Consider the following 13,670-nt stretch of genomic DNA (forward strand, 5'->3'; position numbering starts at 1 on the left):
CATCACAATGGCTATGACATCACAGTTTCTATGACATCACAGTTTCTCTGACATCATAGTGGCTATGACGTTCCAATGGCTATGACATCAAAATGGCTATGACCTGAAATTTGCATTGACTTAAATATGTCTGTGTCATTACGGTGCCTGTGACGTTACAATGGCTGTGACATTATCGTGGCTATGACGATGCAATTCCTGTGGCAGTGTAGGTAGCTATGACTTTTCAATGGCTATGACATTGATGTGGCCATGAGCTTTCAATGGCTATGACGTCACAATGCCTACGACCTAACAATGGCTATGACGTCACAGTGGCTATTACAGGACAGTGGAAATGACGATACTATATGACATTGCGGTGCCTATCACGTTACGATGGCTGTGACATTATAATGGCTATGCCATCACAATGTCTATGACATCATGATGGTTTTGAAGTCAACGGCAATGATATAACAATGTCTATGACACTAGTTGCTTTGACCTTACAATATATATGATGTTACAGTCGCTGTGATGTCACAATGGCTATGCCATCACAATGGCTATGACATCACAATGGCTATGACATCACAGTTTCTATGACATTCATAGTGGCTATGACGTTCCAATGGCTATGACATCAAAATGGCTATGACGTGAAATTTGCATTGACTTAAATATGTCTGTGTCATTACGGTGCCTGTGACGTTACTGTGGCTGTGCCATTATCGTGGCTATGACGATGCAATTCTTGTGGCATTGTAGGTAGCTATGACTTTTCAATGACTACGAAATTAAAGTAGGAATGACGTCACAATGGCTACGTCAACACGATGGCTATGACTTGATAATGGCCATGACATCACAATTGCTTCCAAGTCACACTCGATATGACTTCACATTTATGTGATGTCGCAACAGCTATGATGTTAAAATTGCTCTGTCACAATGCTACAACGTCACAATTCCTATGGCATTGCAATGGCTGTGATATTATCATGAATGTGACGTTATAAAAGCTATGACATTATAGTGGGTAGGACGTCCCAGTGGCTATGAAGTTCCAATGGCTCTGATGTTATGATGGCTATGACGTGACGATGGCTATATTGAAAATGGCTACGCCGACACAAGGGCTATGATATTACAAATATTATTACTTTCCAATGTCTATGACCTTACAACTGCTACGCCATCTCAATGGCTGTGACGTTATTGTTGCTATGAGGTTACAATGGCTATGATATCACAATGGGTATGAAGGCACAATGGTTATGGCACTAGAGTGGCTAGGCCATTACTATGGATCTGATGTTTCATTGGCTATGACGTTACAGTACCTATGATATTGCAAGAGCCATGACTTTACAGTAGATATGATGTGCTAGTGGCTGTGACATCACAAATGGTATGAAGTCACAAATGACAAGCCTTCACAATGACTACGATATCACAAGGGCTACGATGTTCCAATTGCTATCACATCACAATTGCTACGACGTCACAATGGCTATGACCATACACTGGGAATGACTTTACTATGTCTATTGCATTGTAGTGCCTAAGATATTACATTGGCTGTGACATTATAGTGGCCAGGACGTCACAGTTGCTGTAACGTCATGATGGCAATGACATCGCAATTGCTATGAAGTCACACATGACATGACTTCACACTGACGTGATGTCACAAGGGCTAAGATGTTACAGTGGCTATGATGTCACAATGGCTATGAGGACACAATGCCTATAACGGTACAATGTCTGTGATATTATTGTGACTATGACTTTACAAAGGCTATGACATTATTGTGGTTATGATGTCATAGTAGCTATAACGTTACCACGGCTCTGATATTTTCATGGCCATGATGACGCTGGCTATGATGACAATGAGAATGCCGACACAATGGCTAGGATATTACAAATGCGATGACTTTATAATGCATACGGTATGACAAAGGTTACGACGTTTCAATGGCTATGACGTCACAATGCCTATGACATAACAATGGCTATGACGTCACAATGCCTATTGCAGGGCAGTGGAAATGACGATACTCTCTCTATGACATTGTGGTGCCTATCACGTTACGATGGCTGTGACATTATAGTGGCTATGCCATCACAATGTCTATGACATCATGAAGGTTATGAAATCAACGGCAATGACATCACAATGTCCATGAAACTACAGTGGCTTTGACCTTACAATATATATGATGTTATAGTCGCTCTGATGTCACAATGGCTATGACATCACAATGGCTATGACATCACAGTTTCTATGACATCACAGTTTCTCTGACATCATAGTGGCTATGACGTTCCAATGGCTATGACATCAAAATGGCTATGACCTGAAATTTGCATTGACTTAAATATGTCTGTGTCATTACGGTGCCTGTGACGTTACAATGGCTGTGACATTATCGTGGCTATGACGATGCAATTCCTGTGGCAGTGTAGGTAGCTATGACTTTTCAATGGCTATGACATTGATGTGGCCATGAGCTTTCAATGGCTATGACGTCACAATGCCTACGACCTAACAATGGCTATGACGTCACAGTGGCTATTACAGGACAGTGGAAATGACGATACTATATGACATTGCGGTGCCTATCACGTTACGATGGCTGTGACATTATAATGGCTATGCCATCACAATGTCTATGACATCATGATGGTTTTGAAGTCAACGGCAATGATATAACAATGTCTATGACACTAGTTGCTTTGACCTTACAATATATATGATGTTACAGTCGCTGTGATGTCACAATGGCTATGCCATCACAATGGCTATGACATCACAATGGCTATGACATCACAGTTTCTATGACATTCATAGTGGCTATGACGTTCCAATGGCTATGACATCAAAATGGCTATGACGTGAAATTTGCATTGACTTAAATATGTCTGTGTCATTACGGTGCCTGTGACGTTACTGTGGCTGTGCCATTATCGTGGCTATGACGATGCAATTCTTGTGGCATTGTAGGTAGCTATGACTTTTCAATGACTACGAAATTAAAGTGGGTATGACGTCACAATGGCTACGTCATCACGATGGCTATGACTTGATAATGGCCATGACATCACAATTGCTTCCAAGTCACACTCGATATGACTTCACATTTATGTGATGTCACAACAGCTATGATGTTAAAATTGCTATGTCACAATTGCTACAACGTGACAATTCCTATGGCATTGCAATGGCTGTGATATTATCATGAGTGTGACGTTATAAAAGCTATGACATTATAGTGGGTAGGACGTCCCAGGGGCTATGAAGTTCCAATGGCTCTGATGTTATGATGGCTATGACGTGACGATGGCTATATTGAAAATGGCTACGCCGACACAAGGGCTATGATATTACAAATATTATTACTTTCCAATGTCTATGACCTTACAAATGCTACGCCATCTCAATGGCTGTGACGTTATTGTGGCTATGAGGTTACAATGGCTATGATATTGCAATTGGTATGAAGGCACAATGGTTATGGCACAAGAGTGGCTAGGCCATTACTATGGATCCGATGTTTCATTGGCTATGACGTTACAGTACCTATGATATTGCAAGAGCCATGACTTTACAGTAGATATGATGTCCTAGTGGCTGTGACATCACAAATGGTATGAAGTCACAAATGACAAGCCTTCACAATGATTACGACATCACAAGGGCTTGATGTTCGAATTGCTATGACGTCACAATTGCTACGACGTCACAATGGCTATGACCATACAGTGGGAATGACCTTACTATGTCTATTGCATTGTAGTGCCTAAGATATTACATTGGCTGTGACATTATAGTGGCCAGGACGTCACAGTTGCTGTAACGTCATGATGGCAATGACATCGCAATTGCTATGAAGTCACACATGACATGACTTCACACTGACTGTGATGTCACAAGGGCTAAGATGTTACAGTGGCTATGATGTCACAATGGCTATGAGGACACAATGCCTATAACGGTACAATGTCTGTGATATTATTGTGACTATGACTTTACAAAGGCTATGACATTATTGTGGTTATGATGTCAGTAACTATGACGTTACCACGGCTCTGATATTTTCATGGCCATGATGACGCTGGCTATGATGACAATGAGAATGCCGACACAATGGCTAGGATATTACAAATGCGATGACTTTAATGCATATGGTATGACAAAGGTTACGACGTTTCAATGGCTATGACGTCACAATGCCTATGACATAACAATGGCTATGACGTCACAATGCCTATTGCAGGGCAGTGGAAATGACGATACTATCTCTATGACATTGTGGTGCCTATCATGTTACGATGGCTGTGACATTATAGTGGCTATGCCATCACAATGTCTATGACATCATGAAGGTTATGAAATCAACAGCAATGACATCACAATGTCCATGAAACTACAGTGGCTTTGACCTTACAATATATATGATGTTATAGTCGCTCTGATGTCACAGTGGCTATGACATCACAATGGCTATGACATCACAGTTTCTATGACATCACAGTTTCCATGACATCATAGTGGCTATGACGTTCCAATGGCTATGACATCAAAATGGCTATGACCTGAAATTTGCATTGACTTAAATATGTCTGTGTCATTACGGTGCCTGTGACGTTACAATGGCTGTGACATTATCGTGGCTATGACGATGCAATTCCTGTGGCAGTGTAGGTAGCTATGACTTTTCAATGGCTATGACATTGATGTGGCCATGAGCTTTCAATGGCTATGACGTCACAATGCCTACGACCTAACAATGCCTATGACGTCACAGTGGCTATTACAGGACAGTGGAAATGACGATACTCTCTCTATGACATTGTGGTGCCTATCACGTTACGATGGCTGTGACATTATAGTGGGTATGCCATCACAATGTCTATGACATCATGATGGTTATGAAATCAATGGCAATGACATAACAATGTCTATGAGACTACAGTGGCTTTGACCTTACAACATATATGATGTTACAGTCGCTGTGATGTCACAATGGGTATGCCATCACAATGGCGATGACATCACAATGGCTATGACATCGCAGTTTCTATGACATCATAGTGGCTATGACGTTCCAATGGCTATGACATCAAAATTGCTATGACGTGAAATTTGCATTGAATTAAATATGTCTGTGTCATTACGGTGCCTGTGACGTTACTATGGCTGTGCCATTTTGTGGCCATGACTTCACAGTTGCTGTAACATCATGAGGGCAATGACATCGCAATTGCTATGAAGTCACACATGACATGATTTCACACTGACTGTGATGTCACAAGGGCTACGATATTACAGTGGCTATGATGTCACAATGGCTATGAGGACACAATGGCTATAACGGTCCAATGTCTGTGATATTATTGTGACTATGACTTTACAAAGGCTATGACATTATTGTGGTTATGATGTCATAGTAGCTATAACGTTACCACGGCTCTGATGTTTTCATGGCCATGATGACGATGGCTATGATCACAATGAGTATGCCGGCACAATGGCTAGGATATTACAAATGCGATGACTTTACAATGCATATGGTATGACAAAGGTTACGACGTTTCAATGGCTATGACATTAATGTGGCTATGAGGTTTCCATGGCTATGACGTCACAATGCCTATGACATAACAATGGCTATGACGTCACAATGGCTATTGCAGGGCAGTGGAAATGACGATACTCTCTCTATGACATTGTGCTGCCTATCACGTTACGATGGCTGTGACATTATAGTGGCTATGCCATCACAATGTCTATGACATCATGATGGTTATGAAGTCAACGGCAATAACATAACAATGTCTATGACACTACAGTGGCTTTGACCTTACAATATATATGATGTTACAGTCGCTGTGATGTCACAATGGTTATGCCATCACAATGGCTATGACATCACAATGGCTATGACACCACAGTTTCTATGACACAATAGTGGCTATGACGTTCCAATGGCTATGACATCAAAATGGCTATAACGTGAAATTTCCATTGACTTAAATATGTCTGTGTCATTACGGTGCCTGTGACGTTACTGTGGCTGTGCCATTATCGTGGCTATGACGATGCAATTCTTGTGACATTGTAGGTAGCTATGACTTTTTAATTGCTACGAAATTAAAGTTGGTATGACGTCACAATGGCTACGTCATCACGATGGCTATGACTTGATAATGGCCATGACATCACAATTGCTTCCAAGTCACACTCGATATGACTTCACATTTATGTGATGTCACAGCTATGATGTTAAAATTGCTTTGTCACAATTGCTACAACGTCACAATTCCTATGGCATTGCAATGGCTGTGATATTATCATGAATGTGTCGTTATAAAAGCTATGACATTATAGTGGGTAGGACGTCCCAGGGGTTATGAAGTTCCAATGGCTCTGATGTTATGATGGCTATGACGTGACGATGGCTATATTGAAAATGTCTACGCCCACACGAGGGCTATGATATTACAAATATTATTACTTTCCAATGTCTATGACCTTACAAAAGCTATGCCATCTCAATGGCTGTGACGTTATTGTGGCTATGAGGTTACAATGGCTATGATATCACAATGGGTATGAAGGCACAATGGTTATGGCACTAGAGTGGCTAGGCCATTACTATGGATCCGATGTTTCATTGGCTATGACGTTACAGTACCTATGATATTGGAAGTGCCATGACTTTACAGTACATATGATGTGCTAGTGGCTGTGACATCACAAATGGTATGAAATCACAATTGACAAGCCTTCACAATGACTACGATATCACAAGGGCTACTATGTTCCAATTGCTATCACGTCACAATTGCTACGACGTCACAATGGCTATGACCATACAGTGGGAATGACCTTACTATGTCTATTGCATTGTAGTGCCTAAGATATTACATTGGCTGTGACATTATAGTGGCCAGGACGTCACAGTTGCTGTAACGTCATGATGGCAATGACATCGCAATTGCTATGAAGTCACACATGACATGACTTCACACTGACTGTGATGTCACAAGGGCTAAGATGTTACAGTGGCTACGATGTCACAATGGCTATGAGGACACAATGCCTATAACGGTACAATGTCTGTGATATTATTGTGACTATGACTTTACAAAGGCTATGACATTATTCTGGTTATGATGTCATAGTAGCTATGACGTTACCACGGCTCTGATATTTTCATGGCCATGATGACGCTGGCTATGATGACAATGAGAATGCCGACACAATGGCTAGGATATTACAAATGCGATGACTTTATAATGCATATCGTAGGACAAAGGTTACGACGTTTCAATGGCTATGACATTAATGTGGCTATGAGGTATCCATGGCTATGACGTCACAATGCCTATGACATCATGATGGTTATGAAGTCAATGGCAATGACATAACAATGTCTATGACAATACAGTGGCTTTGACCTTACAATATATATGATGTTATAGTCGCTGTGATGTCACAATGGCTATGCCATCACAATGGCTATGACATCACAGTTTCTATGACATCATAGTGGCTATGACATTCCAATGGCTATGACATCAAAATGGCTATGACGTGAAATTTGCAATGACTTAAATATGTCTGTGTCATTACGTTGCCTGTGATGTTACAATGGCTGTGACATTATAGTGGCCAGGACTTCACAGTTGCTGTAACGTCATGATGGCAATGACATCGCAATTGCTATGAAGTCACAAATGACATGACTTCACACTGACTGTGATGTCACAAGGGCTAAGATGTTACAGTGGCTATGATGTCACAATGGCTATGAGGACACAATGCCTATAACGGTACAATGTCTGTGATATTATTGTGACTATGACTTTACAAAGGCTATGACATTATTGTGGTTATGATGTCATAGTAGCTATGACGTTACCACGGCTCTGATGTTTTCATGGCCATAATGACGATGGCTATGATCACAATGAGTATGCCGACACAATGGCTAGGATATTACAAATGCGATGACTTAGCAATGCATATGATGTGACAAAGGTTACGACGTTTCAATGGCTATGACATTAATGTGGCTATGAGGTTTCAGTGGCTATGACGTCACAATGCCTATGACATAACAATGGCTATGACGTCACTGGCTATTGCAGGACAGTGGAAATGACTATACTATGTCTATGACATTGTGGTGCCTATCACGTTACGATGGCTGTGACATTATAGTGGCTATGCCATCACAATGTCTATGACATCTTGATGGTTATGAAGTCAACGGCAATAACATAACAATGTCTATGAAAGTACAGTGGCTTTGACCTTACAATATATATGATGTTATAGTCGCTCTGATGTCACAATGGCTATGCCATCACAATGGCTATGACATCACAATGGCTATGACATCACAGTTTCTATGACATCATAGTGACTATGACGTTCCAATGGCTATGACATCAAAATGGCTATGACGTGAAATTTGCAAGGACTTAAATATGTCGGCGTCATTACGGTGCCTGTGACGTTACTGTGGCTGTGCCATTATCGTGGCTATGATGATGCAATTCCTGTGGCATTGTAGGTGCTATGACTTTGCAATGGCTACGAAATTAATGTGAATATGACGTCACAATGGCTACGTCATCACTATGGCTATGACTTGATAATGGCCATGACATCACAATTGCTACGAAGTCACACTCGATATGACTTCACATTTATGTGATGTCACAACAGCTATGATGTTAATATTGCTATGTCACAATTGCTACAACGTCACAATTCCTATGGCGTTGCAATGGCTGTGATTTTATCATGACTGTGACGTTATAAAAGCTATGACATTATAGTGAGTAGGACGTCCCAGTGGCTATGACGTTCCAATGGCTCTGATGTTATGATGTCTATGACGTGACGATGGCTATTTTGAAAATGGCTACGCCAACACAAGGGCTATGATATTACAAATATTATTACTTTCCAATGTCAATGACCTTAAAAGTGCTACGCCGTCTCAATGGCTGTGACCTTATTGTGGCTATGAGGTTACAATGGCTATGATGTCACAATGGGTATGAAGGCACAATGGTTATGGCATAGAGTGGCTAGGCCATTACTATGGATCCGATGTTTCATTGGCTATGACGTTACAGTACCTATGATATTGCAAGAGCCATGACTTTACAGTAGATATGATGTGCTAGTGGCTGTGACATCACAAATGGTATAAAGTCACAATTGACAAGCCTTCACAATGACTATGATATCACAAGGGCTACGATATTCCAATTGCTATGACCTTTCAATGGCTATGACATTAATGTGGCTATGAGATTTCAATGGCTATGATGTCACAATGCCTATGACATCACAATGGCTATGACGTCACAATGGCTATTACAGGACAGTGGAAATGACTATACTATCTCTATCACATTGTGGTGCCTATCACGTTACGATGGCTGTGACATTATTGTGGCTATGCCATCACAATGTCTATGACATCATGATGGTTATGAAGTCAACGGCAATGTCATTACAATGTCTATGAAACTACAGTGGCTTTGACCTTACAATATATATGATGTTATAATCGCTGTGATGTCACAATGGCTATGCCATCACAATGGCTATGACATCACATGGCTATGACATCACAGTTTCTATGACATCATAGTGGCTATGACGTTCCAATGGCCATGAGATCACAGTGGCTATCTAGTTACAATGGCTATGCCATCAGAGTGGCCATGACTTTATACTGACTCTGACGTTACATTGGCTAAGACATCACAATGGCTATGACATTACAATGGCTACGATATCACAATGGCCATGATTTTGCAATAGCTATGACATTATAATGGCTATGACGTTACAATATCTTGGACATCAAACTGGCTATGACATCACAATTTTTATGAAGTCACAATTGATATGACTTCACAATGACTATTATACCACAAGGGCTTTGATGTTACAATGGTTATGACGTCACAAGAGCTATGACATCACAATGCCTATGACGTCACAACGGCTATGACAAGACAGTGGCAATGACTTTACTATATCTATGACATTATAGTGCCTATCATGTTACAATGGCTGTGACATTATCGTGGCTATGACATCACAATATCTATGACATCATGATGGCTAACTACAGTGGCTATGACATTACAATATATGTTGTGTTATACTCACTGTGATGTCACAATGACTATGCCATCACAATGGCTATGACATTACTATGGCTATGATATCACAATGGCTATGGCATCACAATGGCTATGACCTTTGAATGGCCATGACGTTAAAACATCTATGTTATTACATTTGCAGTGACCTATGTCTATGTCATTATGGTGCCAATGATTTTACAGTGGCTGTGACATTATAGTTGCTATGACCTCACAATGGCTACAATTTTATGTTGCATATGATGTCCAAAAAAAAATGACGTTACAATGTCTATCACATTATTGTGGCTATGATGGTACAATGCCTGTGGCATTATAGTAGCTGTGACGTTTCATTGGCTGTGACATTAAAGTGGCTATGAGGTTACAATGGCTATGATGTCACAATGGCTATGAAGGCACAATGGCATGACACTGGAGTTGCTATTTCATTATTATGGATGCGATGTTACACTGGCTAAGACATTACAATAGCTAAGATGTTACAATAGCTATGACTCTACAATAGATGTTGTAGTGGCTATGATGTCACAATGTCTATGCCATTATGGCTATAACATTACAATGGCTATGACATAACAATTGCTATGAAGTCACAATTGATATAACTTCACAATGACCCTGATACCACAAGGGCTATGATGTTACAACTGCTATGACGTGACAATGGCTATGACATCACAAAGGCTACAAAGTTACAATGGCTATGCCATCTCAGTGGCTATGACGTTACAATTGTTTTGAGGTAATGATGGTTATGACATCTGATGATGCAATTCCTGTGGCATTGTAGTAGCTATGACTTTTCAATGGCGGTGACATTAAAGTGGGTATGACTATGATATCACAATGGCTATGTCATCACTATAGCTATGACCTTATAAAGGCCATTACATAACAATGGATACGCCATCACAATGGCTATGACATTACAATGGCTATGACATCAAAATGGCTATGAATCGCCGTCACCCATTGGAGGTCAGGTTTAGTGTGGGGACGCTCATACCCCAGGCTAGGCCCCCGCATGGGCCCGCCCTTCAGGTGGCATTCACCAAAAGCATCTCAAGGAAACATTCTCCTGAACCTGGCTGCGATGCCTGGTGTCGCCTCTTGTGCGGACTCCTCGGACCCAGGACCCATGAAGAGTGTTGGGGGGGGAGGTTATTTTATTTTTTCTTTGCTCGTTTCTCGTCATTCATTGCAATTGATTCTATTTCTCGGCAATGAATGGTTACAAACTTCGGTCCCATTTGTATTTTTTTAATCAGTAGAATTTCTGGATTTTAAGGACTATTTCAGTGCTTATCGTTGCCTGTCACATATCTGTCTGTGCTTTCCATCCGTGGCAAACGGATGCCCTTAAACCTAATGAATTTACTAAAAAAAAAAAAAAACTTAAAATGACCTTAACCACATGCTTCATTTAAGAATTGACATGTAAGTCTATAGAAGCCCTGTTCACTGTCTCTGCTATCCAAGTTGTCAACTGTCCTTGAATACATCTAGCAGTGATGGAATGTGGTGTGAGGTAGAGCTTTACCTTGGGGGTGGTTTGGGGTGTGTGTGTGTGTGTGTGTGTGTGTGTGTGTTTCTCTTGGTTTTTCAACCTCCACTGTAAGGAGAGGCTGTTCATTTGTCCTAAGTCAAGAATCCAGGTAACCACACAACGAAAGTCTATGGGAGGCAAGCGAGAAATGTGAGAAAGGAATTCAAAACACTCAGTAAACCATAACATCGCAAGCACCCTTAACTGGCGATAAGCTCTTCCAGTATAAACAGATGACAAGATCCAACTGAAAGACAAAACAGAACCCTGCAGGTGTGGCTCAGTAGGTGAGAGGTCCTATCATGCAATGGAAAGCTGAGGGTTCCATTCGGGGTCACAAGGGAATCCTGGTCAACGGCACACGCGTGGTTGCACTGACCAGGTTCTATCCTGGCTCTGGGCAGGGTGCTTTTGTGGGAGGCAACCAACTCATGTTTCTCTCACATCACTGTTTCTCTCTCTCTCTCTCTCTCTCTCTCTCTCTCTCTCTCTCCTTCTGCTGAACGTGGCTGCGATGCCTGGTGTTGATTCCTCCAAAGGAGGCCACGAGGGAGGGGTGCGGGAAGGGGGAGACCGGAGACCCAAAAACACCAAACAAAGCAGGCCTTGGAGGTTATGGGAGGCAGAGGCTGAAGTTGAGGTGAATAAAATGTGTATGCTTTTGTATATTAGCTCTGAGAGCAGGATGCCAGAGGCCACCAGCAGCTGGTGGAGGCAGGCGAGGAGCTCCCCAGAGCCCCCAGATGGAAAGGGGTCCCACGGCCACCTTGATTTGTGACTCCTGGCATCTGGACTCTCAGGGGATTCCTCTCTGTTCTTGTAACCCCCTTCTTTGGTGGCAGAGGGACATGGCGACTCTAGGAATTGAATAGGATGCAGCCGCCTCCTCAGCCCCAGCTCCCATGCTGCACCCCAGTGTGAACCAGACTCCGGAGGACCCGGGCCCGCCAAGCACTGCTGGATTGAGGAGCCTGCGGGCCCTGAAGACGGGATGGCGCCCAGCCTGCAAGGCCCCCCGGTGCCCTGGGCTGCAGACGCGCTCACCTCAGTGCTGGTCGTGGCTGAAGGCTGTGCCCTGCCTAGCGTCAACACGGTCCTCGAGACCCAAAGCAAGCCCACATTGGTCCCACCAGTATCTCTGGTCCCTGAGGCACGCTTGGGCTCTGGAGAGGGGGCTCACTCGCCCATCGGCCTGGAACCCGGCACTCTCCTGGATGATGCTCCCACAGGAGCCATCACTATCCAGCAGGAATTCTGCACGTCAACCCCACACATCGCCCTCCCAATAGAGGCCCCCCACCAGGACGAGGAGATGTCCTCCTGGTTCCAGGCTCCCTTGATGCTCCCTGCAGGCTGGCTCACTGGAACCCGGTCAGGCAGCCCACTGCTCCCACACGGCCCCATCCGAGGGCCATGGCCTCCACCCCCGAGGCCTAGTCCAGAGAGAAACGCACCTGGGCCCTACTCCAACCTGAGCTTTAACCTGTGGGAGCCCTTCCCAAGCTCACCGCTCCAAACTCTACCTCTGTCCCCAAGCCCCAGTCCAGGTCCTCGGGTTTGCCGCCCCTGGCTGCATGCTCTGGGGCCTGCTCCAAAGGCCTGGAAATGCCTGTTTTAGGAATGAATGGGATGCAATCCCTCCTCAAGGGGCTGAGGACCAGGAGAAGGGATTCTGATAGCTGTTGGGAGTTTACCACACATGTGAAAACAATGAATAAAGACAGATGCTCTTTTGATGTAGGCTGCTTTGCAGAATTGTCGATCAATGGTCACCACCAGGTAAAGCACCGGCAAGTCCGTGCGTGCATGGAGCTAAGCCAGGAGGTCGTCTTGCACTGCTTACCGAGGGGGAGCTGGCAGGGTGCTGTGTCCAATGAGGGAGTTGAAAACAAACAAACAAAGAAACAAAAATCTTAAAATAACCCTCCTT

The 13,670-nt window shown here is 42.9% G+C and overlaps 1 protein-coding gene across 1 annotated transcript in view; it reads left to right on the forward strand.

Moving 5' to 3' along the window:
* LOC139001042 (proline-rich protein 23C-like) overlaps positions 1–13,358 on the forward strand; it is a 33,122-nt gene extending 19,764 nt beyond the window's left edge. Inside the window, exon 4 of the mRNA XM_070402903.1 lies at positions 12,613–13,358. Within this exon, the coding sequence (XP_070259004.1) occupies positions 12,613–13,358 (746 nt within the window). The remainder of the gene's footprint in view (positions 1–12,612) is intronic.
* Positions 13,359–13,670: the final 312 nt, after the last annotated feature.

The sequence above is a fragment of the Myotis yumanensis genome, unplaced genomic scaffold (genome assembly GCF_028538775.1).
Source record: "Myotis yumanensis isolate MYYU_CA2020_CCGP unplaced genomic scaffold, mMyoYum1.0.hap1 SCAF_79, whole genome shotgun sequence".
Classification (NCBI taxonomy): Eukaryota; Metazoa; Chordata; class Mammalia; order Chiroptera; family Vespertilionidae; genus Myotis; species Myotis yumanensis.